Source organism: Drosophila rhopaloa, unplaced genomic scaffold (assembly GCF_018152115.1).
Source record: "Drosophila rhopaloa isolate 14029-0021.01 unplaced genomic scaffold, ASM1815211v1 contig_2, whole genome shotgun sequence".
In the NCBI taxonomy this organism is placed as follows: domain Eukaryota; kingdom Metazoa; phylum Arthropoda; class Insecta; order Diptera; family Drosophilidae; genus Drosophila; species Drosophila rhopaloa.
Genome location: NW_025335083.1, coordinates 20,452,629 through 20,479,428, shown reverse-complemented (window position 1 = coordinate 20,479,428; position 26,800 = coordinate 20,452,629). Strand labels below are relative to the sequence as shown.

Below are 26,800 nucleotides of genomic sequence, written 5' to 3'. Positions count from 1 at the left end.
ATTTAAAATTTATAATTGGTCGCTTTAAAACAAATTTAATTTAAGTCGATCAGACAATTTAACAATTTTTCCAACGGGACATGCTCAAACTAAATTTTAAAGATCGCCTCAAATGATTATTTTATTTATTATGTTTCGACAAACATTTATTTCCCACCTGAAAATTGGAAACCATGCAAGCTATTTATCTGATCAATTTCTGGCACATGGAGACCGTATAGTTGATAGTAGTAGTACGTATCCTAAATAAGTTTATACACTATTGGAACCTTTTGAAAAGAAAATATATATTTCCGGTATTATAAATAAAAAACTATTAGATTTGCATGGTGCATTTCTGTATGTTTATTTAAAAAATTCATATCATTTTTTTTAAATCTCTCGCAATAAATAATACTTGGCGCGTGTTTCGCGTTGTGTGTGTGATACGCATATCAGTTAGCAATAATAATAAATAGCTAGCATAAGGTATAAAAATTCATAGTCGACTTTCGGTAATACAAGGCTGGCTGGCTTTAACCATTTTTCTGGGTGCAAACTTTCGGTAAACGAAAGTTAAGGTCTCTAGATATGATTGAGTAGACAGTTTTTGGGTATACATTTAGAATACAGTAAATAGGTATTATCAACTTTCGACTAAAGCCCTATGCAATTTGATGGGCAAGGCATATTCGATATTCGGCTTCCTGTATTTTTCACTTTCCTCACAGCTTGTTGCTACGTCGAACGGCAAAGGACATCAGCGCGTGCTCCAGCCGCATGTGGTAGGGAAGCTTGCGCTCCAGGACGACCGGCTCATCATCGCCGTCCAGACAGCACTGATTCCGGCAGCACTCGCACTGCCCATCATCATCATCGTATTCCTGCTGCAGTTCCTGCTCAAACTCGTAGGCCTTCTTGGCTGCCCTCTGTTCGAAGCGCAAATAAAATGCCAGGCAAACAAACAGCATAAAGACCAGGGCACACATGGCTCCACTGGCAATGCTCGCCTTTTCCAACATAGGACGCGGTCGTTTGGGCAGATATGTGCTGTCGATCTCCTTAAACTCGCATCGCTGGCCCATAAAGCCAATGACGCACTCGCAGCTATACACCGGCAGATCGGCAATCGTCACCGCAAAGCAACGGGCATCGTTCAGGCAGTACCAGGCATCGAAGTTCTCCGGACATTTGTACGTGGGGAATGTGATGTTTGGTCGCGGAGTGGTCGTCGTGGTGGTGCGCATTGTTGTGCTACTTGTGACCGGAGCTTGAGTGGGCGGTAAGGCTGCACCGGACATGGACGAGGAGATCGAGGAGCGCGGCTTGGGCACCGTACGGCTGGAGCAGGCCTCGATGTGCGACGGATATGCCAGGCAGGCGATCAGCAACAGGGTAGCTATACCTTGATGTCCGATCATTTTGGAATGCATTACAATTGTTCAGCTTTAATCTATAGCTTTTTGGATATCTGCTCTCGTTTTTGGCTCGCAACGTTTGGTTGTTTAAAAGCTTACAAATACTAAAACTAGTAACTATCACAATAATAAATTAGAATATTCGTGTTGTTCGCTGCAAGGGCGTCGTCAGATCTCTTTGGAATTGGTTTTCTCTATATATATGCTGCTGGTGGAACGTAAACGTTGAGTTAGGGGAGATGTGTGTATCTGTGAGAAAGATAAAAAGGCATTAGTGGCAAGTAATTTCTTAGTACTATCGGGGGTATTTAACTCTAAAATTGTGTACTCAACAAAAGGGAAAAAAATTAAACTGCATAAAATCATAAATATATATATATATATATATGTATATCAAATGTTATCAAAAATCAGTATGTGTTTATGGACCATTATGTTACAATCAGCAAATTTTACATAGATTTCAGAATTTTGTTTTAGTTTTTTATACACAACCAATTCACTTTTTTGTCTCAAATCCGATTTATGTTGTTTCCCGTTGATTATCCTAGCTCATCAAAGCTGGCTGTGATATGCGTTGGGTATCCATATCACAACCACTTGATGAGGCTTAGATAATCAACATCGTACGGATTAGCATCGCTTTTGTAAATATTCATGGATGGTGGGGTTAGTAAAAATATTGCACCGAATGTGTGTTGTTTAGCCCTAAATCAAAGTTGGAAATCCAGTTATGCCATTTTTCGGTGTTGTGGCGGCATGCATTTCTCCTCCGTCCTTCCAAATTTTGATCTTTGTCCGCCGCGCATTTCTTTTCCGATTGCAATTCACTACAAATACAGATCTGAGGTGGACATGTTTTATGACAGATATGTTTTGGGCGTGTGAATTATGTGGCGGGGGGAGTATTATCATGATTGGATGTACGATACATTACGCTAAGCTCATCAAAGCTGGCTGTGATATGCCCGGACAAAGCGGAAATGCATTTCACAACCACTTTGTGAGCCCAGCATGAATGCGCCAATATAGTTTGATTGAGGTTTCAGGATATTTGACTGCGGGATTTCAGAATTTTCAATTTCGATTTTTATGCTCATGTAATGATATAAATAAAATTATACACTTGTTACGATTTATCGTTGTAATTTTACACATTTTCCTTTTTAAAATAATTTTGTCTTTATTTTATTTTATATATTTATCAAATAGTTATTTTAAATTTTTTAATGATTTTTTTTTTTTTAATTTGTCCTTTTTGTTTTGAGCATCGCGTCGCTCCTCAAAGCTGGCTGTGATATGAATAGGCATAAAAAGGCAAACATTTCACAACCACTTTGAAGAATGACACAATTCTCCTGCTTCGATTCGATGAGAGTGCCGAGATTCGGATTCAGGTTCAGATTGAGACTCATTTTCTTCTCGAATCTTTTTCAACGTTCTCACGGCCGCGGGCTTTGAGTCTTGTACTTTTTTTTTTGCAGCCACGGTACAATAAACAAATATGAAAAAATACGAAAATAAATGCGACGACGACTACAACAACACGATGATAATAATGATGATCATGACGACAATAATGATGATGAGGCTGGCGATAATAAACAAATATGAATTGACATGAATGGCGACAACGCGCGAGTGAATGGAGCAATTTTCGTACATCTCTACGCGATAGGCTGGCCATCATTTCAATAATAATAAAATTCAACAGGCACACACACAACATCGAAAAACAACACAGAAAAGGGCGCAACGGGCAAAAAGCAATGCACCCCAAATTATAATAAAAATGTAAACATAATTTTGGCGCCAGCCTTTGCAATTTGTCGCCAAATTTGGTTTTATTTTTTTCAATATTCGAATTGATAAGGTAAAATTCAGATGAAAAAAAATCAAAAGGGGATCGAATCAAGAGCGGTAAAGAGAGCAAACTTTGAATTTCTGAAGTACTAAAATGAACGTGGTTTTTAACAAGACGGTTATTGAATTCAAAAGGCTTACTTTCTGATATCATCGAAAACCTGTTCGATATTATTTAAAACTACATTTGTAAGCTTAGCTTAGACTGGAAAAATGTAAAAAAAATTTTAAAGGATATTGTCCTGCACTCAATGTGATTTTTTAACATAACCAGCAAGCATAAATTTTCATTACATTACGTGGTCAAAAATGTGAAACGGGCAGGCATGTGAACGTAAAATAAAAAGTTGTGATCTTTTCGAATTGTTATGGAGAATAAATTCAATACAGTGAACACCCAAGTGGAAAAAAATTATTGCATGGCTTGTGGGGACTTATTTATGTAAGTATTAGAATGCTTTTACTGTTAACAATTGTTGCATTCTCTCCCCTACCTTTCCCGCTCACAATCGGCGGCAGCTTATTAAAATTTCCGTTATAAAAATTAAATCCGCCGCCGCTCTTATGTACATGTGTACAAGTGATTGTGTGTGCGAGAGGAAGTGGAATTAAGGTAATGTGCGCAAAAATCAAGTTGAATAGCCATATAAAATGCGCTGAACTTGCGAGCGTGTAGGTCAAGATCAGTGGCGGCACTTTATACAATTTTTTGCCAAAGCAATTGAAAAGCAAGTTCGATGATCTTTAAGTGAATATAAATTATGAGATATGAGCCAACACAAAACTCAATAAAAACAACAACATACAAGCACCAGAATAATTACAACAACAGTAACATACAACTATATGAATGTGTGGACAACAAAAAGTGTGCATACATACATGACAACAACAACACCCGCTAATAAAAATACTGTTGTGGCTGCTGCTTCTTCTTCTGCGTCTTTTACAACTTCTTCGAGCCCGTTGTTGTTGCTGTAATTTTCATGTTGCCTTGCTCTCTTTCATTCTTGGGCGTCGCTGCACGAGTTCGTTGGCTCTTCCCGTGTCTGTTTGTGTGTGTGTTTAGAAAACTGTAAGAAAAGCAGAGTGTGTGAAAAATATGGTTTAAGTAAAAATTCCTACACAGGAACAACAACCGCTCGCTCTCTCTTTTCTTAGCTTGCAGTTTTAAAAAAAAAATCTACCGGTTTTTATGTTTTGCGTTTGCAAAAAGCTCATAAAACAAGTCCTACAAGTTTTATTTCCAGAGAGGGAGAGGCCAAAAAGGCGTGAGAGCGGAAAGAAGGCACATTTAGCAGAGACAAAAACCTTTTGAGGTGTGTTGCGTATACGTGCATATTAACAGATACCAACGCTCTCTCTCTCTCGGTCTCTCTTCCTGTCCCACTCTTACTCCATGCCTTTCAAGGGGGGATAAATTATGTATGTATGTACCACCGTCTACATGTGTGTGTGTGCGCGGGAATGTTGTGAGGAATTCTAAGAATTTTGCACGAACGACAAATGAAAACCAAACAAAAAATTTCGAGAGTATAGAAAATACTTTATGCGTCGTTATGCCAAAAGCGTTAAGCAGCCAAAAACGAAATATATATCACACCAACACAAAAACCTAGTCAGAGCAAAAAAAAAAGACGCAAAAGATGGGGAAATGAAAGACAGAGCGCGTGTGTAGGCGTTGACAACACTTTTTTGATTTTTCAATAACCAAGCGGAATGAACCGCTATTCACACAAACACAGAATGATTATACTTTAATTTCACAAATTACCAACTGTTTGCATTTAAATTTTGAAAACATTAGTATAAAACGCCATCGAAAGTCGCCGCGCACAAGAAAATACACAACCGCTCCGCAAAAGATTCCAACACCGAGTGCCGAACAACAACAAAATGAGTTCTAAAGATGGACTTGTTTTGGCTGAGCGAGAGCTGCAAAAGAGCGAGACTCTCCTGGAGAGAGCGAACGAGAGCAAATGAGTCTCTCAACTCAAAATGCGGCATAATAACAACAACGCGGCGAGCGGCTTTGGAGCTGTAGTTTTGTACCCGTTACTCGTAGAACTTGAAGGGTATATTAGCTGTTGGGGAGAAGATTTTTTAAACCAAAAAAGACATAACCTCAAATAAATGATCCATTTACTTAAAAGATATTCAACTAATACCTTCTTTAAATGCATTTCTGGATGTCTAGAATTATAACTCAGAAGTATTTAGAATTAATTTAGTATTCCACAACTAGACAAATGTTTAACACTGTGGAATGCGCGCAGAAATGCAAATGATTTGTAGCAGTCATACTACTTTACAAGTAGGCTACATAACTTGTAGCAGTCCGGGGTATCTTGTAGTCGGAATACCAGAGACTTGTTTCAGGATTTCTTGTTTTGTTTTTGTTTTGGTGTTGCCAGAAGATTTCGCACGATGTAGGTTCAACATGTTATTGACACGACGCCGCCGACGCCGTCAGTTTAAGTTCGGTGGAGCTAAAAGCACACAAACAAGAAGCGACGCAAGCGGTGGTACGAAAACCACCGAGAGCAAGGGGGCGTGGCGGGGGAGCAAGGGCGGGGCAGGTAGCCGGCCAAACGGGACGAACAGGATGAAACCCAGACGAGTTCAAACCAACTGGAGATTTCATGGAACTGGCCGAAGGTTGAGGATGCGCAGGCGCGCAAGTAAACAACATTCCGTTCCTCGGGAAATTTCTTTGTTGCCGCTCAAGAAGCGCGCCAAAAATAAAACCCCGCTAAAGTTGGCCAGCAGTCGCCTTATTGCGATTTTGATTTTGTTCAATTTAACGCCCTTTTTTTAAATTAGAGAACCACACTTTGTTCGAACTTTTAAAACTATAAATTAAAAACTTAAGAACTCAATCTGGTACACAATTCAAACATGAAATGTTTATCTAAACAAGAAAGGAAAGCTAACTTCGGGCGGAGCCGAAGTTGATATACCCTTGCAGAATACTCTGTAAATTATATTCTCCAAAATTATTCATATGATGCATTCTTAATACTCATAAAAAATCCGAACTTCCTAACTTTAACAACAACAAAGTTATGGCATTTCCAATCGTTCAGTTATATGGCAGCTATAGGATATAGTCGGCCGATCCTTATGAAATTTGATAGGTCGGATTGATTGGCCAAAAATAAAATCCATAGAAAATCCCAACTTCCTAACTTTACAAACACCAAAGTTATGGCATTTCCGATCAATCAGTTATATGGCAGCTATAGGATATAGTCGGCCGATCCTTATGAAATTTGGTAGGTCGGATTGATTGGCCAAAAATAAAATCCATAGAAAATCCCAACTTCCTAACTTAACAAACACCAAAGTTATGGCATTTCCGATCATTCAGTTATATGGCAGCTATAGGATATAGTCGGCCGATCCTTATGAAATTTGGTGGGTCGGATTGATTGGCCAAATATAAAACCCATAGAAAATCCCAACTTTCTAACTTTACAAACACCAAAGTTATGGCATTTCCGATCAATCAGTTATATGGCAGCTATAGGATATAGTCGGCCGATCCTTATGAAATTTGGTAGGTTGGATTGATTGGCCAAATATAAAACCCATAGAAAATCCCAACTTCCTAACTTTACAAACACGAAAGTTATGGCATTTCCGATCAATCAGTTATATGGCAGCTATAGGATATAGTCGGCCGATCCCGGCCGTTCCGACTTATATACTGCGTGCAAAGGAAAGAAGGGTGTGTGCAAAGTTTCAATCCGATAGCTTTAAAACTGAGAGACTAGTTTGCGTAGAAACAGACAGACGGACAGACGGACAGACGGACAGACGGACAGACGGACAGACGGACAGACGGACAGACGGACAGACGGACATGGCTATATCAACTCAGGAGGTGATCCTGATCAAGAATATATATACTTTATAGGGTCGGAGATGTCTCCTTCACTGCGTTGCACACTTTTGACCAAAATTATAATACCCTCTGCAAGGGTATAAAAATATAGAGCCAAAATGTCTATTAATAACAAAAAACAAATTCCCGGTTGTAAAGTTTTTGCGACTGAGTTCTCTAAAATAATAAGAAAACATTCATTGAAATAGGATTTATGTATATAATGTAAACTTAAATGGGATTTGGGACAATTTAGTTGTTTTATCTGACATCGGGAGACCGAAATCCCCAAAAGTTCAAACGGTTTGGAAAAAATGGAATTTGTTTTCAATATTCTTTCGTGGCAGCTGCCGATTCGAGTTAGGGAAGTACAACTGCAAGTATAAAAGCAGCACAACTACTCGTTTCCGGTGGGTAGTCAGTCCGTAATGTGGGCCGCCGACACCATTCCAAAGCCAATTGACGTCACAAGCGACACACAACAGCAACAACCTGGCACAACGTTTTCTGGGTTACAACAGCTCACGGATGTCGGAATGCTTCAAAAAACAAAAAAGAAATAAAGAGTCACCGAATGGGACAAGTTGGTTTGGTAGAGTTTTGGCCAATCAATCGGCTTAGTTCACAACCCGGCGGCACTCGAATGTCACAGGTTCAACTGTACACTGTACAATACCCAGATACAATGTTGGGGGATGGGATGGGCGAAATGTTAATGGATTGCCCTAGGACCTGCCCTCATTCCGTTTGCCATCTTTGTCGCTTCGCTTCTGCACTTGTGCATTCCCCCATTTCCATTTCGTCGTGCTTCTTCGCCACCTTTTTTCTTGCCCCTTTTTGCGGTGTTCTGTTGCTTTTGTTGATGTTACAATTGTTGCACTTGTTGTGTGCGGTTTAGGACATTGAACCACAGCCGACAGAAATGCAGAACTGCACGCAACTGAAAAGCAATTGTACAGCTGCGGTCAAAGAATTAGCAATGCATACGCACGTAGGGTTTCCCTCACTTAAACAAAAAAAATAAGCAAAAATATCGTATATAAAACTTAATCTTATTCATAAGAGATTCCTATTAGTTAAGAAATGTTGTATAATCACAAAATAAAGGTAATCTGTTATACCAGATAATTATTTTGAATAATAATGAATAATCATTACCCCTAAACAACTAGATTTTTTTATCGAACTTTTTTTCGTTTGCTTTAACTGATTTAATACGGAGTAACCTCTGCTACTTCTGGTAGCAAAAGCCCGAGTTCAAATCGCTTACTATTTTTATTTTCATTAATATGTTACTAATTTAATGTTTTTATTTGAAGTTTAATCATACATGTCATAGTAAAGTTTTGGTATATGTAAAATCATTAAAAATGCATTATCATACATATGTACTTTTTTCGTTTCGTTTAGAACAAATGTATCTTTTTTCTCTGTGAATTTTTGCCAGTTGCTCACATTTTTACAAGCATAGTTGTAAATTTATATGGACATTTGAAAAATCATTTTGAAGGCGCACTAGTAAAAATACATTTTCATATGTATGTATTAATGAATCGAATCCTCGTATAAAATGATGTCGATAAAAGGTCATGATGGGGGAATTTTTTGCCAATTGTTGGTGGGTCGAATAGTCTGGGTCGCGAGACGTCTGACTAGACAACATGCAAATAGTAACGGTAATCATTAGACTCACACACTCGCATTCCCATTTTATTTGCACGTACTCTCTCTTTTGCTCTCTCTCCCTATTTTCTATGCTGAGTTCGACGGCCTTCTTACGTAAAATCAACAACAACGCTCTGACGGTATTTCTCTTCTAATAAGCGGTCGCTTGTAGATGGGGGCTGGTGGGATATGCACTCGCCGCAGTGTTGCCATATCGAGCGAGACATCAAACTCGTTTTCACTGTTTTGACTCCATACATATGTACGTATGAGTGAGTGTCTTTGCAACTGTACAAGAACAATAAGTATATACGAACCAAAGCCAGCATAAAAGCAACAACACACTGCGCAGACGCCAAGCAAACCGCTCCCCCTCCCCTTCATGTTTGTCTGTCTGTCTGGGACGTCTCTTTATGTATGCTTTGGGTGTGTATGTGTTTGTGAGCAATTTTTATTTTTCTGAATGTAAAGGAAGTGGCACGTACTGTACTACTCAAACTCACCGCTGCCGCTACCAACAACAACAACAAGAGCAGTGACAGCCGGATCAGGCCGGGAATTCGAAATTGGAAATGTGGAATGAGAGCGGAGCGCGTCGGATTCGCGTTCCAATTCCGCGTCGTTCCTGAGCACAGTGGTTGCGAAAAGTGAAATGCAATGAAACCGAGTTCGTAAATGATCATGGGCAAAAGATACGGACAAGAGCGAAAGTAGACGGAAATCCGTTTTGCGAGGGTGAACAAACAGGTATATTTACATTACAGCAAAGATATTGCTGGTGCACACTCCAAACAGTTAACCAGTAAAATACAAAATTTTTAATAAAACCCAATAAGTGAACCTTTTTAATTTAGTACTAGTAATACTACTGTACTAGTCTACAATAAAACAAAGAAAATGTGGGTTGTCAACAAAAAATTAAGAGGAATGAACATCCTAGTTTGACTCAATCGTTATTATTTTTACGTTTATAGGACGAATATTCAGAAGACTTTATGGTTTATGTTCCTTTAAAGCTTATCACACATTTTTGAGCCACCTTTGTACTTAATTTTCGTGCTAAAGTTCAAATTATATTTAACTTTAAAGGCATCAACATTGTAAGATCGATCGATCCATTGTACAGATGGAAGAGCGGAGTGAGAGGAGAAAGCAAGAGAGTCGGCTGGTTTGCGTCTCTGCTGTGCGGCAGACAGACAAGACATGCGTACGGATGAGCCTGAAAGGGAGCGACGGGTGTAGGGGGTCTGCAACAATATTATAAACAGGAAATGGAATTTACCCACACGGATGCAGCAGCCCCGACTGTCTGTGAATTGGACGCGGTGCTTAATTGACAAATGAGCAGGAAAGAGAGGGAAAAGAGCGGGCGAGCGCTTACAAAGTTGATTGAAATCAATAGTGTGCGAAAGCCGTAGACAAGTGTATCGGTGTGTGAGTGTGTTAAGACCGCTCGAGGAATGTGTGAAAAACGCGGCCAATGACGGCAATCAAACGACGAGAGGAGCAAGAATGTTGAACGCTGGAATGCGGCTGGAAAGAAGTTTCTGTAAATAGAAATGGAAGGGAGGGGGATAGGCGAGACTTTTGCACCTGCCACGCCCAGCTGCCCCTGGAAACTATTAACATGTTGCACAATTGCAACGAGTCCTATATACATGCACACACACATGGGCGCAATTGCAGATGGCGACGAATATAGCGTGTGTAGTTTTTCTCGGAAATGAGCAATGAATGAAATTCGGTTGTTTTCAGCGTGAACTCACACACACACACTATTGCAATTTAGAGCAAGAGAGAAAGTCTGCACGACATGCGCTCTGACGTTTGTGTGTATACAATTTGTTTACTTTTTTGCGCTACAATTGGCAAATAAAACAATAGCACACTTTTATAAAGCATTTTAGCGTACTAACCTACATTAATGGCTCACCAAACAGGCAAATAACGTTCAATTGTCAATAAAGTTTATGGATTAAAATAATAAAAAAAAATGTCGGTAAAAAAAAACATGCAGAGCGCAACTGTATTGCGCGCTAGTGTGTGAAAAGGAGACGGACATAGAAAAAAAATACACATATACACACAGGAGAATTTATTGCTGCTTGCGGCGCCCACACACATACACAAACACACCTTCTCAGTACAGCTACTGCGTATATTCAATAAAATAGTTTTCTGGAATAAAAAAATATTGTCTCCTGCCTTCATTTCCCATTTTTTTTCGCCGCAACTAATCGTTACTCACAGTTACTAATTTTATCTCACACACACACGCATACATGTTGGCTACGTTTTTATGGTCGATTTTACAGAGTTTATGCAGTATCTCCTCAGGAAGTTCACTTACTTTTGGTTTTGCTTCGATTGATGCACTTTTTTGGCCGGTTTTTATGCCATTTTCTTTTTAGAAAACTGAAAATGTACAAATCGCTCTGTCGCGTCTTAAATTAACAAGTGTGACCAGAGTTCATGGAAGAGGCGAAGGTGCCATCGCGTTAAAACATAAAGTAGTGTTGTAAAACGCTAAAGCTAGATATGTGATTTTAAATAAAGTATCATCGGTTTTAAAATAATACCTTTTAATTAGTTATTTAAAATCACATATGTTAAAAATAGTACAAGAATAAGAAAAAATACCGATAGAAAATAACTAATATAAAAAACTTATTTTTGCTGCCATTTCAGAAAAGCGCCAAAATAATATGATTGTCTAATTTTTAATTTTGTATTCTAATAATTACATAATCTTCCAATTAAAAGTTGTAATGAAATCCTTTTTTTAATACAGCAAGATGTGGCTTGAAAACAGCTAGACTAGCACTACAACCCTGCTTTCATTTTATGGTCTGGCAACGCCACACGACGCCATTTCAAAACAAATGCGCGGCAACGAATTTTATTTCACACCGAAACATTGAGTGAAAAGTCGTGAAAGAAGACAGATAAATTTATCAAAATGGGAGCAAAAGCAACAAAAATGGAGGGTGAATATTTGCCGGATACGCCGACACTAAACAGAATGCGCCTGGCCAGCGAAAAACAGGAAAATGTGGAAATGACGACGCCGAATAGAGAGCAAAATAACGCTTTACTAGATCCTCGATCTCCAAATGGCTGTCGCACACCTCTAAATGTGAGTTTTTTGGGGTTTAAGGTGGTTATTGTGTGTTGTTAAAGAAGGGGAGCAGTTTTTGCAGGCCGGACAGCAAAAACCGCGTGCTGAGGAGGCAGAGGAGCAGGTGGCCACCAGTGAGAATGCCTTTGCAATGTTGCGAAAACGTTTGCTCAAAGGCTTCTCGCTTAATGATCCCCGTTCTCCTAAACTAAATCGTACTCCTTTGGTTCTCGACGAGGTGCGCTCCCTCAATATGGACGACACCTTTGCCGATCTCTTTGTGGACACCAGGGCGGGCTCAGTCCAACGAGCAGTGCCAGCTACTCCTCCTCAAGTGGATTTGGAGGAGAGCTGCGATAGCTATGGCACACCACCGTCTAATGCCCACAACAATAGTTCCCTGGAGATTGTTTCATTGCCCTTTGACGAGGAGGAGACCTTGCCTTGTGAAAGTCAGCTGTTGCAGAAACGGGAGCAGGATCCGGTCAAGATGGAGACCCCGCCTCCTGCACAGCAGCTTCATAGTGATCCCCGTTCGCCCAGCATGGGCGTCGATCGCACACCCATTATCTTCTGCGACGACGAGGAGGAGGAGGCTCGTGAGGCTCAGATGCTGGAGCACATCCTGGAAACCCTGACCCTAAATCTAAGCACTGGCAGCAGTATGGCCTCCTTTGCTACTGGCGAGGATCAGCCCTCAGCTATGCCAGCCAACAAACCTTTGGAGCGCGTGCGTTTGGGTCACAAGCGAAGGGTTCCGCCGCGCAAGCCCGCAAGGGCCAACAAGCCAAAGATCTATGTCGATCAGGAGGAGGAGTCGCCAGTGGCAGGAGGATCCATCACACCCAAGTCGAACAGTACACCCCTGTCCGCTCAGAAGCGTACCCCACTCAGTTGTGTTAAGAATAAAACGCATCTGCGGTCGCGTTCCGGGGAAAGGGATCTCAGGAAGACGCAGATTCCTCCTGTGCAGACCTTCAACGATCAGATGCTGCTAATCTCCGGCGGCGAGGGACTGAACGGACCTATATACTAACCAAGTTTAGTAGTTTTAAATTGCCCACCGAAAACCCACCAAATCATTTTGCACCTTATAATTCTCACTTCATTCATATTTTAATAAATCATTTTATTAGTTTGCTTTCAAGTATCTGGTTTTTCTTATCAGATATCTCTGAATGGATATTTTTTAAATTTTAAATGTTTTTAATAGAGGCTCGTAAAGTAAATAACATGAATAAATAAGCACGACCAACCAAGTTCCCAATGCTCAAAAATGTAAAATTAAAGACACTGCCTATATTTTTTAACAGTTTTGGTATAAAAATAGATATATGTTTTATTGTTCTACATTGGCCAATAATATTTCCGTTGCTACATTTTTATCTTAGTAGTCGATCGACTACGTTATCCCGTTAAAACCATGCCATATTTTTGTTGTACGTATGTATACCTGCCACAAAAGCTCCATTAAGTTCTAAGAGTATTTTATAACATAACTATCAAGTACAACTTCGTTCTTTGTAGAGTGTAATATTGCATTATCTAAGTTTTTGTGAAGTCCTGATTCAAATTGAAAAGGAACCGGAATACATTCTTTATCAAAAATACATTTGTGCAAAAGCCTTGATTCGAGTAATAAGTTAAAGCTTTAGTCATACTGTAGTTGCAGTTTGTCCAGCAGGCAGTCAATGGCCTCCTGATCCAGCTCCTCCTCGTTGGCCAACACGAAGTCGAAGCCATCGGCCATATCGTCCAGATCGCACTCCGATGGCACATCGTCGATCCCAACAGTGAAGGTCCAGCCCCGTGCGCATCGCGTTTCCGGACGAGAGGTGAGTCGCAGGGTTACTACCCTTTCCGGACCGTAGGTTTCCCGGAACCACTTGATGTCGTTCTTGCGCCGCACATCGCTGACCAGGATGTAGGGCGTCTGCTCGCGGCTCACAGCCTCCTCCATCGCCACGCGACAGAAGTAGCCGTAATCCTTGGCCCGCACCTCATCGCTCCACACGATCATGTCGCGGCGATACTTCTCCTTGTAGGGTCCATCGCTGAGCAGGGCATCCAGGTCCAGCTGCAGCTTACGAGCCCATTCCGACTTAATCGGCTCCGAGATTCGAACGATCCGGGATCGTGAGCCTAATCTGAAAATTCAGATTTATGGTGTTTTAAGATCTTTATTCATATAGCTGTTTTTTTATTCATTCCCCAGAAAAGGTATCTTAAAGTTCCAAAAATATACTTAATGGATTTAATATGGGTTTTGATTTTCAGAATAGGTTTCTATGAAACAAATTCCATTTCATTTTAAAAATTATATCTAAAAATGATTTTCTGTTTAGAAATGTTTTTTTTTTTTTAGAAATTCTTCAACAATATGTTTTTTGAATTCTAAAAAGCAGTCATATTTCACTTGTTTTTTAATAAACCTTTAAATACCATTATTTTTAAACGAACATTTTGCAGCAATCACTGCGAGAAATGGGTATTATTTATGGAACCTTAATAGACAACGTGGGAATTATAGAAGAAATCTAATTACCTTTGTTGCAACCTCTCAGAAATGTAATCCTTGCCGCACTTTCGCTTGCCACTGATCAGCACGATTTTCATCATTTTTTTGATGGCCAACTTTCACTTTTTTGGTTGCTCGTTATTTCCAATACAACTGCCTCTGTTTTTGGCCTCGATATTATGGTTTATTATTCTTGGTAGAGCTCATCGGATACAGAGTTTGTCTGGCCTACGACTTGACTTCGCTGCGCCTTACCTTTTGTACTTATGCTAATGTTTTAATAAACAAATGCGTTCGGCTTCGGATTTGTTTACCTTTTGTATTTCACTGGCTGAACAACCAGCTGGAGAGTTTATCGTTTACGCAAGCATATCGATTACTAAACAATCGAGCGGGCTTTTTCAAAACAGCCCCGAAAATACCAACGAAACTTTCTATAATAGTATATTTACTTTATTTATTTCCCTATTTTAGTCATTTTCATTACGATAGATTGTCTTTTAGTTTATTAACTTCTTAAATTTCCTGTCAATGAACTAAGAAAAAATAAGAGCAACTTATGTTTATATTTTTCGGGCTTCTCTAAACCCGTAAAATACATTTAATTATTTACTTCTTAACATACATGTAGTTCACTTAATTAAAAGCCGTGCCTGCGTAAAAAACTGCTGCCCCTGTGTACTTCTGTGGGTCTCATGGGATTGCCCCTTGGTCCGCCCCTTATCTGTAGTATTGCGATTGCTGCCAGTTGCCACTCGAGCCACCCACTGTCGTCTCGGCGGAGCCACCAACCTGGGAACCCGGGCCAATTCCGGTGGAGTTTGGACCAGTCGGCGGTCCTGTGGTCGGCACGCCTGGAGCCCCCGATCCTCCTCCCGCACTGCCGAAGGAGGCAAGCACGCTGCTGTAGTAGGAGGCATCTGCCACCGATTCGGACTGATGGGGCGGACCCTTCTTGAGGCTGTGGTGCAACGAGGCCTTGCCCTGGTGGCAGTCCTGGGCATTGGCATTGTTGATCCTGGCCAAATTGGCCAGTGTTAGCGTGGAGTGGCCATGGATGGCGTTTTGAACGGCGGAGGATCCTGGTGGCGGTATGCTACCGATGCCACCTCCTACTGCGGTCAGTGGTCGCGACAGGGGACGGACAATGGAGGCAGAGGAGGAGGAGACGGATACGGGGAGAGACGACTCGGAGAGCTGCAAGGGGCAAGCGGGTTTTTATAGACAGGACAGCTTAGTTTAGGAGCCATAGCTACCACTCGCCTTGCGCTGCTTGTGCAACTCCAGCCCCAGGCCGACGCCGCCCAGATCCGACATCTTGGGCTGCTCCGCCATGGACGCCAGCTGCGGCAGTGGCTGTACATGTCTGTGATTGATGTGCGCCTGCAGGTCCCTCTGCGAAAGGTAGGTTCGCCGGCAGCCAGAGCTTCCGTACCGACTGCCCCCGTGGGTGCACATGAACACGGTGCCCAAGCCACTCTGCTCCACACGGAGCACCTTGTCCGTGCACCGCGGACAGCTTTTAATGGGCTCTGAACGGGCGCACTTGAGGCAGAAGACGTGCTTGCAGGGTATCATTCGGCCGTAGACGAGGATCGGCTTGTCGCACTGATCGCAGCAGTGGATCATCGGATTGAGAACCTTCTCGCCGATCAGGCTCACCTTGTGGCTCCACTTCAGGCGCAGCATCGGCTCCGGAGGTCCTCGCGACAGTGTAGTGAAGGTGGGCGCCTCCAGCTGCGATATGTCCGCCTCCATGTCAACTGTAAAAGCGGAGATAGGTTAAAAATCCACAGGTTTGGAATATGAGGAATCGATTGAGGCAAATATATTTAATTTTTGTCCATCAAATTTAACTTGGAAAACCAAAAGAATCTCACTTGTTTGGCTGAGAACAGGCGGTGGCACCTGCTGCAGGGCCTGTGGCTGTGGCGTTGGTGGCGTCATGTCTGCTGAGACGGCGAGTGGACCTTGTGCTCCTGGCAGGGGCTCTTCCAAGGCCGGAGCCACCTCCACTTCTGCCTCCTTGTCCAGTTCCTGCATGACCGAATCCTCGGAAGGCTCCAGCCTGATGGGACTGTCCTCCAGGGCTGCACCACTGGTGACTACCAGGGCTGAATCTGCGATACTGCTGTCGTCGATTTTCTTGCCACGACCGCGTCCCCGCCCACGGCCTCTCCCACGGGCTCTTGTGCCACGCCCACGTCCACGACCACGCTTCACTTCCTCCGTGTCCATGGTTTAGTCGTAATCCCCTGGGGTTTTTGGCTGATTTTTACGTTTTTCGGTTTTTGTTTAGCTCCGCATTTGCGCCCGGGCAGGGTTGTCAACACTACTGACAGAGCTGCACAGTTTTAGTCTAAGGGTGACCATCCCTCGAGCCAACAACACTGAAAACTGAAGGGTGGCCACGCTGGTCAAATTTAAATATATTTGAAATTTGTTTTTCTTTACAATATTTGTATTCAAATGCTACTAAATTAATAACTATCTTATTTTTAACGGAACAACGGTACTTTTATAATGTAATAATACACAGTATAATTTATAAAGTTATTTACATAAGGAAAAACATTTTATATCTTGTTTGTTTTGAAAGGTTTAAGTATGGGTAAAATCGAATATTAACTTAGAGCTCTTGTTTATTCAAAAAGAATTTTGTGGTTTTCTTTATAACAACAACTACATCTTATAGCTATTTAAATTAAAATATTTTTCATTTAAAGGGGATTGTGAAGTGAAACCGCCTAGTTTATATTTATATATTTTGTTTTTATTTATAGTATAATAATATCTTAACCGAATATTAATAAAAATCAATCAATGCGTGGTTGTTTATACAAAATCACATTAAAAAAATAAAACAACAAATGGATTAAATAGGTTTTCTGGATGTGTCTTTTACGTGTTATATTCGTGTTGTCTTTAAATCTTTGGACATTTTCAGTCAAGCATCAGAGTTAGAGTTAGTTCTATAAAAATGTTGTTAGAAAAAGGTTAAACAGAAAGCTGATAATTGTACTTAAGTCAATTACGAGTCGGCTTCATCCACCTTGGGGGCGAGATAGTATCGGATGTAGCCAAAATCCTCGATGGGATATTCCACCAGGAGCGGCACCTCGGGGGCCAGGCAAATCTTGACCCGATCCGCCAGCGGAGTGGCCTTGGTGAAGGTGTTCAGGTACCGACCGGCGAAGGTCTGGGTCAGTGGATCCTTCACCTCGATGCTGACGTCCATTTTGCTACCCTCACTCAATTGGATATTGGCCGAACCCAAATCCCCGTTGGCCGAGAACTTGACACCCTGTTTGGAGCAGGCGATCGTTAGGGATTCACTGAACATGCTCATGTCCCGGCAGATGCGGGCGAACTCCATCGACGGTAGTTGGACTATGCAGGAGTAGTCCGTGTCTGGAATCCCCAAGTGATCCTGATCCAGATTTAGTAATTTCAGTTCGTAGTCCGCTGTGCGTTCCTTGCCATCCGATTCGAAGCTCAACAGGATCTTGTCGGGTTTGTCGATGGCCTTTATTGTGACCATATCGTCGCTATTGGCGCACTTCAACACCTTGGCCAGGGATTTAAGGTCCAGTCCCAAGGATACATTGCGATCACATCGGAACTTCTCGAAGCATTCTGATTTCAAGCAAAGAGCGACTAGTGACACATGCGAATTGTCCATTGATTGCAGCTGGAATCAAAATTAGTCACATTTTAAAATTGATAATACATTGCACGATGAGAAAACATCCCGATCTGGATAGCTAAGCTATACAATCTTAAATCCAAATTTTAAGGCTTTGTCAAAATCTTTAATTATAAAAATAATAAGGCTATAATAAAAGTGACAAATAGCCCTATAAGCGATAAGTTTTTACTAATTCACCTGCAAGCCAGAATCGCTGCAATCCAGCGTTCCCTGAGGGATTATCTCTTTCAGAGCATCAACGATTTTCTTTAGCAGCAAAGTGCATGTTAATCGTGCCTCCAGCATATTTCGAAAAGTAACAATCACAAAGTAAAGTCCCGTTAATTTCACAATTGGAAATAAACATTCTGAAGCTAGTCAGCTGTTGTCGAAAACAGTGGTTGAGCTTATTAGGGGCATTCCTGTAACGGATTTTTACATTGATTCTGTTGTTTTAAAACACTTTTTTTTTGTATTTGTGTTGTATTTTTTCCAAATACTTAACTTTTATTATAAAAACAAATTGAACACAATTATTTGATGTATTATTGAATAACTTTGATTTAAACTATAGTTTCCGATAAGTACAAGTACGCAAGAGAAATTCACTATCGTGTAGTACATTCTCGTAGACGGCTACTGGCGAAATTTCAGCCCATTCGGACTCGTAGTTTGGTTTTGACCTCTTTTGGGAGATGTGGCAGCACCTACGAAGCGGGTTCCGGTTCCGAGTGGAACCAATCCCTTTAGTTCGTAGTTCCAGTTCGGATCCAGCCATGTCCAATATGTTTACGCTGCACGGGAATTTATTCATAACCAATTGCTGAGGTTTGTGATGGCCACCGCCCAATTGGAGCATGCTCCACCCGCAGATCCACATCTCCGGCGTAATCCCAGCGAATGGCTGCAGTGGTGTCGCCTGTGCGCCAAGGACGACTTGGAGGGCAACATGAATGTGTTCCTCAAGAACGAGGACTCCGGCGAGGCATTCTCATTGGAGCTGGCCACCGCCATTGGCAAGTACTTCTGGGTGAATGTGAGTGGACCTTGGAGCTCCTTGAAAATCCCGGTTAATTGTTGACTTCCATCATTCCCAAACCAGATAACACGGGGTGAGGAACTGCCGGAGATGATTTGCAATGAGTGCCTGTCGCTGGTCACCTCGCTGGTGAATTTCTCGGAGCGGATAACCCGGGTGCAGAAGCTTTACTGCATCCTGCAGAGTTCGTCCGGCCAGGAGACCCTAAATCTCCAGGAGCTGCGCTCAAAATTCGGGTTAATGGACGAGGAGACTCTGACAGAGGTCCACTATGTTGATAAGAAGCCAAAAATGGGTGAAGAGGTACAATTTCTGCCAGAGGAGTCGGCTTACGAGTTGGAGAACCCATTAACTCCGGAGGGAAAACAGGAGCTGGACCAGCCGGATGAAGAGGTAGAGCAGGAAGAGCCGGATGACCAGGATCCAGACTACGATGCCGACGAAGACGCCGTGCTGCTGAAGCTATGCGATGCCTATGGAATCCAGGACGATCAGTCTTCCAGTGGCAGTTTAAGTGACTCCTCGCCAAGGCAAGAAAAAGCCGGGAAAGGAGCACTCGACTCCGATAAGAGACATCAGTGTAGCGAGTGTTTGCGAAGCTATGCCACCGCTAGGACTCTGCAACGTCACCTGCGGCAGGATCACGGCAAGATTGAACAGTCATCCGATCAGCTGCAATGTCCGGATTGCCCCAAAAAGTTCCGGCTTCATTACCAACTGGAGCGGCACATCAAATGGCACGTGCCCTTGCCCAAGCGAAAACAGTATGCCTGCAGCAATTGCGACAAGAAGTTCGCCACCAGTGCGTCCGCCCAGCATCACGAACAGTACATGCACCTGGATGAGCGACCGAGACCGGTGATTTGCGAGCAGTGCGGCGTGGGTGTCCATTCGATGAGCGCTCTTAAGGAGCATGTCCTGAAGCACACCGACTATGCCCCCTTCGAGTGCGAGGTGTGCAAGAAGTGCTTTAAGTCGGCAAATCGACTGAAACACCACAAGGAGACGCACGATCCGCACAAGTACATCTGCCCGGAGTGCGGCATGCAGCTGAATTCGCGAACCACTCTTAATCGCCATCGGTTGGTGCATACGGATCAGATGCAGCATAAGTGCGACTACTGCGGCCGGGAGTTTAAACGGGCCAAGGCGCTGAAGAATCACCTCATTCTGCACACTGGCTTAAAGCCGTACTCCTGTGACTTTTGCGATCGTACCTTTGCCAATGGCTCAAACTGTCGCACGCACAAAAAGAAGTCGCATCCCGAGGAGCTGGCTGCCCAGGAGGCGGCAGGCGGTGGCAAGTCCCATAATAGAAATATACCCAAGCTAGAGGCCCTCAAGGCGTTGTAAGTTCACTCAAAAATCAATTTAGTTTTCTGAGGGAATATATGTTAAAATTTTACCCTTTTCTTTTGCAGCACCAAGAACAAGGACAACCTTTCGCCGGTGGCCACTAAACAGAGTGGCTGTTTCGCTTTCGGAAAAAAGCCCAAGCCATCCATGAAGGATACTGCCAGTCTCACGCCTGCTTCGAATCCAACTCCCACTCAAGACGCCCAGCCTGATCCAGAGCCTGATCCCGGAGGGGAGAACACAGCCCAGCCCAATCCTCCAGCTACGGCCATACCCACGATAGACAATATATACAATCATATTATGATTGACTACCGCTGATGGCGGCGAAACTGTGGGCAAGCGTGTTTCTTAATTATATATATTATTTGCAACACGAAAAGATTAATAATTTTTTTAAACAAATTTAGAACCTGATTTCCTTGCTTCCAGTAGCAAACATTTTTATTTAGGAATTTTAACAAGTTATTTTAAAAAAACTGTATAAACTTAGTTTAATTGTTTATTTTGACAACCGTTCATTGATCACAAATATAATGTGACTTGAAAACCTCAAGTGATTATTTATTTAAAATGTCCTTTTCCGAGTGGTGAAAGTTTGTCATTGCTATTTAAAAAAGAGATTAAAACAAAATATTGTTCTTATGTGTAGGAATGTAACAATTTTGTAACTTTAAAATGTTTTGAAAAATATTTTAAAAAATAATTCATTTCAAAATTCAATTGAAAATAATGTAGCTTTTAAATTTAATGACCTCAGCGTTATCCTGCTATTTTGTGGTTGAGGTAATTTATATATACTTAAACTATTTCAATTAGCCATGTATTTAAGCGCGAAAATCGGTTTTAAAAGATTTGGCGCATGTGCCTTGGGGTTTGGAGTCGGAATCTGAGGCGAAGACAAGTCACCCCCATTTATCCTGGTATAAGGGAATTTAGTTCAGTTGACAGCGTGCGCCTACCTCGTGTCCTGCTCTTCATTAATATTTCTTTAAAATTTTTCGCCCAAATCGAGTGAATTAAAATGTTGAAGATGTGTAAAAAATCTAACGATATTTCCCAATCTGAAAATGGCAGAATTGGGCAACAAACAAAGTAAAAAATTGTGTCAGTGGCACCTTTACTCCGATGTGTGAGCCGAAAAATCAAAAAAATCGATTTGTCCCCCAATAAAAACAAAGTGCATTAAACGGTCCTAAAGCCCGATGAATTTCAAATAAACCAACTGTGCTTTAAACCGTAAAAATTGTGTGTTGAAAACTGTATGCTTTAAAACCGAAAAAGTCGTTAAATTAAATATTAATTGAAAAAGTAAAGTAAGAAAAAAATCAAAAGAGCAGGCACAGCAGCTGACATTAAAAAAAACTGAACAAAAATCTTGATAAACAAATTAGAAGTGTAAGTAAATTTAAAAGGCAATGTTTAAATAAAATACTTAGGGATCTAAAAAGATTAAATAAATTCCGCCCTGGTTTTCGATTCCACAGCTGTTTATATTCCGTTTCATCCCTGGTTTTGGGTTTTCGGAATCAGTTCGCTCGCGAACAACAAGAAAGAACAACACCAAAATTTCATTTGGCTGCGCGAAATTACCCAAAAAATCGTTGTTTTTCAATATTCTGGAATATGATTAAATGTGTGACAAGATAGTTTCGGTTTTCTGCGTATTAAAAAGTTATTGTTTATGAAATCGCCCTTTGTCTTTCGACCGTTTTTGTCGGCGTTTTTCCCACTTGTTTTTTACGCACACTACGCGCGTGTCGGACTGTGTCTGTGTGTGTGATGTGAGTGTTTGTGTGAATAAAAAAATCGATTCTGTTGTAAGTTTTTGCCATTAATTACTCCGCCACATATTAAAGTAATACCCACGAATCGATGAATATGTGTAACATGTGTGCTGAGTTGACCAAGCCCCAGACAACATAGAAATCTTGTTATGCTGGTCGGTTGTTGCTGTTTATAAAGCCAAACCAGTCCTAAAAAAGTGGCGTGGGCGGACTTGAAGTTCCCATCGGACGCAAAGTCCCAAAGTTGCCACAAAAATGTCCATAGTATCTGTAATCCGACGATGCAACAGTGCAGCAAGCCCGGTTTTTAATTACCGTACACAGAATTGAACAAAGCAAAAGGGTCTCAATTTGACTGTCCTTTCAAATCTAATTGGAATAATAATACATATAGGATTTCCAAGATGAAGGGTCTACGGCAGCACAAAGATGTTAATCCTAAATAGCTCGTTTTAATCAATTAAATATAAAGTTTTTTAAAGATTAAGAGCTTAGATCTATATACATTTGTTTTATAATTCGGTAAATACTTATACTTTTAATAGTAATGCATTCTTTGCTTTATTTATAAAAAGTTTGGAAATTTCATTACCTCAAAAATGGCCAGTAAATAAGTATATTCTATAAGATACACTTTAATCGGCGCAGTATCTAAGCATTTAAAAGCTTAGCTTTCTGGACTGCTGATCTTAGTTTGCGGTCCATTAATTAAGTCCTAAACTATAGCAAAAGTTTGAAGGAATCGATGTGGAAATCATCACAATTTTTAAAGTTTACAGTTAACGAAGGCTTTTATAAATCTGCACGAATTTTTGTTAATTAATGAACTCGAACTATATTGCATTAAATCCGAAAAATTTTCTTAGAAGTGGTTAAACAATTTAATTGTGTTAAGTTCACTACCGAATTCTTCTCCAAAGTAAGGATTAGAAGATCCAAACAAAAGTTTTTGTGGCAGTAAAAAAGGGAAGTCGCAAACCGCATTATCTTTTTGGCTTGACCCAAATTGCAACTGCAACCTCTGAACTCCCGCCTGTGGCCTTTGCTTTGTCTTTGTTCCTTAAACTTCATTGTCCTTCTGTGTCGCGGGTTTTTTCCCACTCCAGAATATCTTACTTCCAACTCTGCTTTTTGTTCGATTTTTTTTTTTTTATCATTTAATGTGCGGCAAGTTAATTGCCGAAAGAACTTTGCCGAGCTGTTGCTGCTGTCGCCTTTTATCTGTGGCAAGTTTTTAAAGTATCTCACCCCACCCCGTCTCATTTTAGCCAGGACGAAATTAAAAATTCGCCCGCCGGCCTCATTAGTTGGCAATTATGGGCCATTGGGCCCACCAGGCCAAATGGCTTGTCAAAGTAAGAATTTTCTTATTGAAATTGTTTTGCCCAGAGGGTGAAGATTCTCCAGTTCCTTGGTTATCAATAGGTTCGCTATTTTTTCGCTTCCCTTGCCCGACTGCAAATGCTTATTTCCACCCGCTTAAATGACTTTTCATTTCTATTTGACGGAGGCGGCGTTTTAATTAGATGTTTTAGCTGAATACACAGGACACCCGATACACCCTAGTGTGGAAATTCTTGGCTGGTTGGGACGGGATGCATTCGCCTTAGAAAAGTTTGCAGTTTTCCTTTGGGGTTGCTCTGAGTCCATTGACCATGCTAGGCATCCCCTTAATCCTTGTTCCTGCGGGGGTGGATGGAAATTGATTCCGGAGGGGTTTCTAGTATTAGATTGCATCCCTGTTTATCTGGGTAAATATATATTGCAATTTTTGAATGTAACTAAAATTGCATTTTATTAAATAGAAAAGTTTAATGGTATTTAAAATCCATTTCGATCAAATTTGTGTACATTTAAAACATACCTATTTAATTGTTCTCTGTAGCCTGATCTACACAAATTTGATTTAACATACAAAGTTGACCTTCTGGGATCGAAAAAACTTTAATAATATAGGATACTAATAGGATACAATACTACTTACTGAGAGCTGTAGTATAAATTGTACACTATTTTTTGTACGAAATTAAAATATCGCCCACGAATTTTTGGGTCAATAATGCATAGTATTGAATTACTACTACTGTGTATAATTTTCATATTGTATTTTAATAGACAATACAGCACTTCTGTATACTACAGGTTTTTCTTAAAATCAAGACTATTAATTTTGAACTGAACATTTATATGTATGTGATTTTAAAATATCAACACCGATCCCAATGGTGTGATTCTCGGTATATAAATAAAAATACAAAGTATAGGCCCTATACTATTTAGTATTGTCTGTAGTTTATTTTTATCACACGCGTATCAAATTCAATTTTTTTTAAATACTAAAAAGTAGTATCCAATGCTCTTTCTTAACGTTTTTCTATCTGGTTATATTTTCTTATCTTATCTAAAGTATACTTCTGATCTAAATTGAATGTTCTTTATTTGTGTCAACTGCTCAACTGGCGCTTCAATAGAAGTTGCCTTGTGGTAGTCTCTGATCCATATATACACTCATAAAATGAAAATAGCTCTTGCCAGCCAACTTGCTTCATATCTTGGCCGTTAGTCAATTTTATTTGTTATATACATATGTGTTCCCTTGGTTGGCTTATTTGGCTCTTGAAGAGCGCCTACGCAAAATGCTGAAATATAATCCACTTGGCATACGCATGCTTAAGAGCCTTCATTCATTCACTCATTGATAAGCTTTGGTCAACTTTGTGTCATGGTTTTCCGCATGTGAAAAAATGTTTGCTTTTGTGATATGATGTTATGAATGTAGTTCAGTCATGCTGGTTGTTTATGCATAAGTCACTAAAAGTAAACACTTTTACACAATTATTGTAGATACTCGTGAAATTATCTGCAACGTATTTAATCAATTATATTATATTTACTAAAGGTATTTTTCTATTGTCATTATCTGAAGTATGTAAATGTCAACCTTTTTAACCACATCATTAAATAATTTTTTATAAAAATAATTATGATTCACTAAAAAAAAAATGTTTTAAAATAAGTTTCTGATTAAGAGTTAATAAACTATCTCGTATGCTGTAAAATAATGATCAGATTATTTGTTTGATTTGTGATTAATTTTAAATATCGTGTTTAAAAGAAAATATTCTTTTTGTTTAGAACACATACATTTTATTGTTTGTAACGTGCCACTTTATCAAGGTAGTAAAATCATAAACACATGTAAAACGATTCTACCTTACTTTACATTTGACATGTCTAACAGTTTCGTAACATTATGGCCTGCAATGTTACATTTTTGATATCCTTTCAAAATCTATGTTTTAGCCGGTCTATAAAAGTAGAAAATCCTATAACCTCTAGAGCTTTTTATAAAGATTTTAGCCCAATGTGTAGAGTTTTTAAAAATACAGCTTTTTGTTCGTTCCTTGTGTTGATTTAGTCCTTGCGCGCAGTATCGGTTCTTAGTAAAGTATAAAAAGTATACAAGTATAAAAGAAGTCCTTCAGATTTATAACAATTTCCAGTTAGTATAATCGAAATACAAAAATATAACTGATTAGTTGTATGAAAGAAGTCCTTCCGAATTATAATAATTTCTTATTTGTATTCCTAAAGCAGCAAAGCTGATGACTTGTATTTTTTTTTTCATTTAACTTTCCACATTAAGAAAAATAATCGGTTCTTAGTACAGTATAAAAAGTATACAAGTATAAAAGTTGTATAAAAGAAGACCTTCCGAATTATAACAATTTTCGGTTAGTATAATCGAAATCCAAAAATATAACTGATTAGTTGTATGAAAGAAGTCCTTCCGAATTATAACAATTTCTTATTTGTATTCCTAAAGTAGCAAAGCTGATAACTTGTATTTTTTTTTCATTTAACTTTCCACACTAAGAAAAATAATCCATTATCATTCTTATCAAAATGTTCGTGACTTAGACTATAATTAGCAAATTTCTGTATAAAATAAGACTCGCAGATTTATAACATCCTAGAGATGTAGTCTATAACTGTAGAAATATAATGAATTATCACAGGATAAAAGCATTCTACTTCATATGTATTTTATTTCTTGTATAAGGTAAACAAAAAGCCTTCAATCTGTTCTATATATAACATCTGGATTGCTTCCTAATCCAAAAATATTTTCCGTATAAAATTATAACCTTGTTTTACATGTGTAAATAAAGTTCAAGCATATAACTAATATAAAAGTTTTACCGCAGAAGTAGTTATATTTAATAGCAAAGCTTTCTTATAACATCAGAAGAAATATAACTAATTTTCTGTATAAATGTGACGTCACATTATGTCATTTATTTTTATATTATAGTGCTATAAAGCGTTTTTACTTGTATAACGGTGAAAAGTCCTCCCCTGTTTTTAGACGGAATGTATAACCCTCATACAAACTGAATTTACTACCCCTATTTGTGTTCATTTTCACTATAAAGCACCCCCGATAATTTGAGTTCATTCTCACTACTAACCCCCGACAATT

The 26,800-nt window shown here is 40.0% G+C and overlaps 7 protein-coding genes across 17 annotated transcripts in view; 3 read left to right on the top strand and 4 right to left on the bottom strand.

Annotated features, from left to right (window-relative positions):
* Window positions 1-321: 321 nt before the first annotated feature.
* On the bottom strand, window positions 322-11,293 carry LOC108048563 (protein spitz). 3 transcript variants are annotated; one of them, XM_017129312.2, is made up of 3 exons: window positions 11,162-11,293; window positions 4,143-4,333; window positions 322-1,646 (listed from the first exon to the last, which is right to left on the bottom strand). In XM_017129312.2, the coding sequence occupies exon 3, from the start codon at window positions 1,410-1,412 to the stop codon at window positions 705-707; it is 708 nt and encodes a 235-aa protein (XP_016984801.2). In that variant the 5' UTR covers window positions 1,413-1,646; window positions 4,143-4,333; window positions 11,162-11,293; the 3' UTR covers window positions 322-704. The 3 variants fall into 3 exon arrangements, with proteins under 3 accessions (XP_016984801.2, XP_016984802.2, XP_016984803.2); XM_017129313.2 differs by lacking the exon at window positions 11,162-11,293 and adding an exon at window positions 5,035-5,144; XM_017129314.2 differs by lacking the exon at window positions 4,143-4,333 and having other exon boundaries at window positions 11,162-11,286.
* Window positions 11,294-11,673: 380 nt separating this feature from the next.
* LOC108048559 lies at window positions 11,674-13,148 on the top strand. 2 transcript variants are annotated; one of them, XM_017129306.2, is made up of 2 exons: window positions 11,674-11,947; window positions 12,012-13,148. In XM_017129306.2, exons 1-2 carry the CDS (start codon window positions 11,771-11,773, stop codon window positions 12,963-12,965), a joined length of 1,131 nt encoding a protein of 376 aa, XP_016984795.2. In that variant the 5' UTR covers window positions 11,674-11,770; the 3' UTR covers window positions 12,966-13,148. The 2 variants fall into 2 exon arrangements, with proteins under 2 accessions (XP_016984795.2, XP_016984794.2); XM_017129305.2 differs by having other exon boundaries at window positions 11,675-11,947; window positions 12,003-13,148.
* A 65-nt stretch (window positions 13,149-13,213) lies between these two features.
* On the bottom strand, window positions 13,214-14,806 carry LOC108048560 (probable phosphomevalonate kinase). The gene is made up of 2 exons (XM_017129307.2): window positions 14,475-14,806; window positions 13,214-14,076 (listed from the first exon to the last, which is right to left on the bottom strand). Exons 1-2 carry the CDS (start codon window positions 14,546-14,548, stop codon window positions 13,581-13,583), a joined length of 570 nt encoding a protein of 189 aa, XP_016984796.1. The 5' UTR covers window positions 14,549-14,806; the 3' UTR covers window positions 13,214-13,580.
* Window positions 14,807-14,928: 122 nt separating this feature from the next.
* LOC108048558 (E3 ubiquitin-protein ligase Hakai) lies at window positions 14,929-16,806 on the bottom strand. The gene is made up of 3 exons (XM_017129304.2): window positions 16,328-16,806; window positions 15,711-16,210; window positions 14,929-15,644 (listed from the first exon to the last, which is right to left on the bottom strand). The coding sequence occupies exons 1-3, from the start codon at window positions 16,683-16,685 to the stop codon at window positions 15,168-15,170; spliced, it is 1,335 nt and encodes a 444-aa protein (XP_016984793.1). The 5' UTR covers window positions 16,686-16,806; the 3' UTR covers window positions 14,929-15,167.
* A 429-nt stretch (window positions 16,807-17,235) lies between these two features.
* On the bottom strand, window positions 17,236-18,509 carry LOC108048553 (proliferating cell nuclear antigen 2). Of its 3 annotated transcripts, XM_017129296.2 has the most exons (3): window positions 18,334-18,509; window positions 17,470-18,138; window positions 17,237-17,419 (listed from the first exon to the last, which is right to left on the bottom strand). In XM_017129296.2, the coding sequence occupies exons 1-2, from the start codon at window positions 18,439-18,441 to the stop codon at window positions 17,479-17,481; spliced, it is 768 nt and encodes a 255-aa protein (XP_016984785.1). In that variant the 5' UTR covers window positions 18,442-18,509; the 3' UTR covers window positions 17,237-17,419; window positions 17,470-17,478. The 3 variants fall into 3 exon arrangements, with proteins under 3 accessions (XP_016984786.1, XP_016984785.1, XP_016984784.1); XM_017129297.2 differs by having other exon boundaries at window positions 17,236-18,138; window positions 18,326-18,344; XM_017129295.2 differs by having other exon boundaries at window positions 17,240-18,138.
* A 389-nt stretch (window positions 18,510-18,898) lies between these two features.
* Window positions 18,899-21,086, top strand: LOC108048567 (zinc finger protein weckle). The gene is made up of 3 exons (XM_017129317.2): window positions 18,899-19,171; window positions 19,238-20,523; window positions 20,596-21,086. The coding sequence occupies exons 1-3, from the start codon at window positions 18,971-18,973 to the stop codon at window positions 20,849-20,851; spliced, it is 1,743 nt and encodes a 580-aa protein (XP_016984806.1). The 5' UTR covers window positions 18,899-18,970; the 3' UTR covers window positions 20,852-21,086.
* Window positions 21,087-21,271: 185 nt separating this feature from the next.
* LOC108049170 (tyrosine-protein phosphatase Lar) overlaps window positions 21,272-26,800 on the top strand; it is a 123,671-nt gene continuing 118,142 nt past the window's right edge. For 4 of the 6 annotated variants that reach the window (XM_044459537.1, XM_044459532.1, XM_044459538.1 and 1 more), the window contains exon 1: window positions 22,071-22,350. The gene's annotated coding sequence lies outside the window, so the exon portion shown is untranslated. Of the gene's footprint in view, window positions 21,929-22,070; window positions 22,351-26,800 lie in introns of those variants that run through there. The other 2 variants (XM_044459533.1, XM_044459534.1) reach the window with 2 other exon arrangements.

Bases quoted from the DNA above. Each gene is read 5' to 3' on its own strand.
- LOC108048563 (XM_017129312.2), bottom strand. From the start codon at position 1,412: ATGCATTCCAAAATGATCGGACATCAAGGTATAGCTACCCTGTTGCTG.
- LOC108048558 (XM_017129304.2), bottom strand. From the start codon at position 16,685: ATGGACACGGAGGAAGTGAAGCGTGGTCGTGGACGTGGGCGTGGCACA. The intron at 16,211-16,327 runs GTGAGATTCTTT...CCGCTTTTACAG, and splicing joins GCCTGTTCTCAGCCAAACAA to TTGACATGGAGGCGGACATA. The intron at 15,645-15,710 runs GCGAGTGGTAGC...TGCCCCTTGCAG, and splicing joins AGTTGCACAAGCAGCGCAAG to CTCTCCGAGTCGTCTCTCCC.
- LOC108048559 (XM_017129305.2), top strand. From the start codon at position 11,771: ATGGGAGCAAAAGCAACAAAAATGGAGGGTGAATATTTGCCGGATACG. The intron at 11,948-12,002 runs GTGAGTTTTTTG...GAAGGGGAGCAG, and splicing joins GCTGTCGCACACCTCTAAAT to TTTTTGCAGGCCGGACAGCA.
- LOC108048560 (XM_017129307.2), bottom strand. From the start codon at position 14,548: ATGATGAAAATCGTGCTGATCAGTGGCAAGCGAAAGTGCGGCAAGGAT. The intron at 14,077-14,474 runs GTAATTAGATTT...CTGAATTTTCAG, and splicing joins TCTGAGAGGTTGCAACAAAG to ATTAGGCTCACGATCCCGGA.
- LOC108048567 (XM_017129317.2), top strand. From the start codon at position 18,971: ATGGCCACCGCCCAATTGGAGCATGCTCCACCCGCAGATCCACATCTC. The intron at 19,172-19,237 runs GTGAGTGGACCT...TTCCCAAACCAG, and splicing joins GCAAGTACTTCTGGGTGAAT to ATAACACGGGGTGAGGAACT. The intron at 20,524-20,595 runs GTAAGTTCACTC...TTTCTTTTGCAG, and splicing joins CTAGAGGCCCTCAAGGCGTT to CACCAAGAACAAGGACAACC.
- LOC108048553 (XM_017129296.2), bottom strand. From the start codon at position 18,441: ATGCTGGAGGCACGATTAACATGCACTTTGCTGCTAAAGAAAATCGTT. The intron at 18,139-18,333 runs GTGAATTAGTAA...TTTTGATTCCAG, and splicing joins GCAGCGATTCTGGCTTGCAG to CTGCAATCAATGGACAATTC.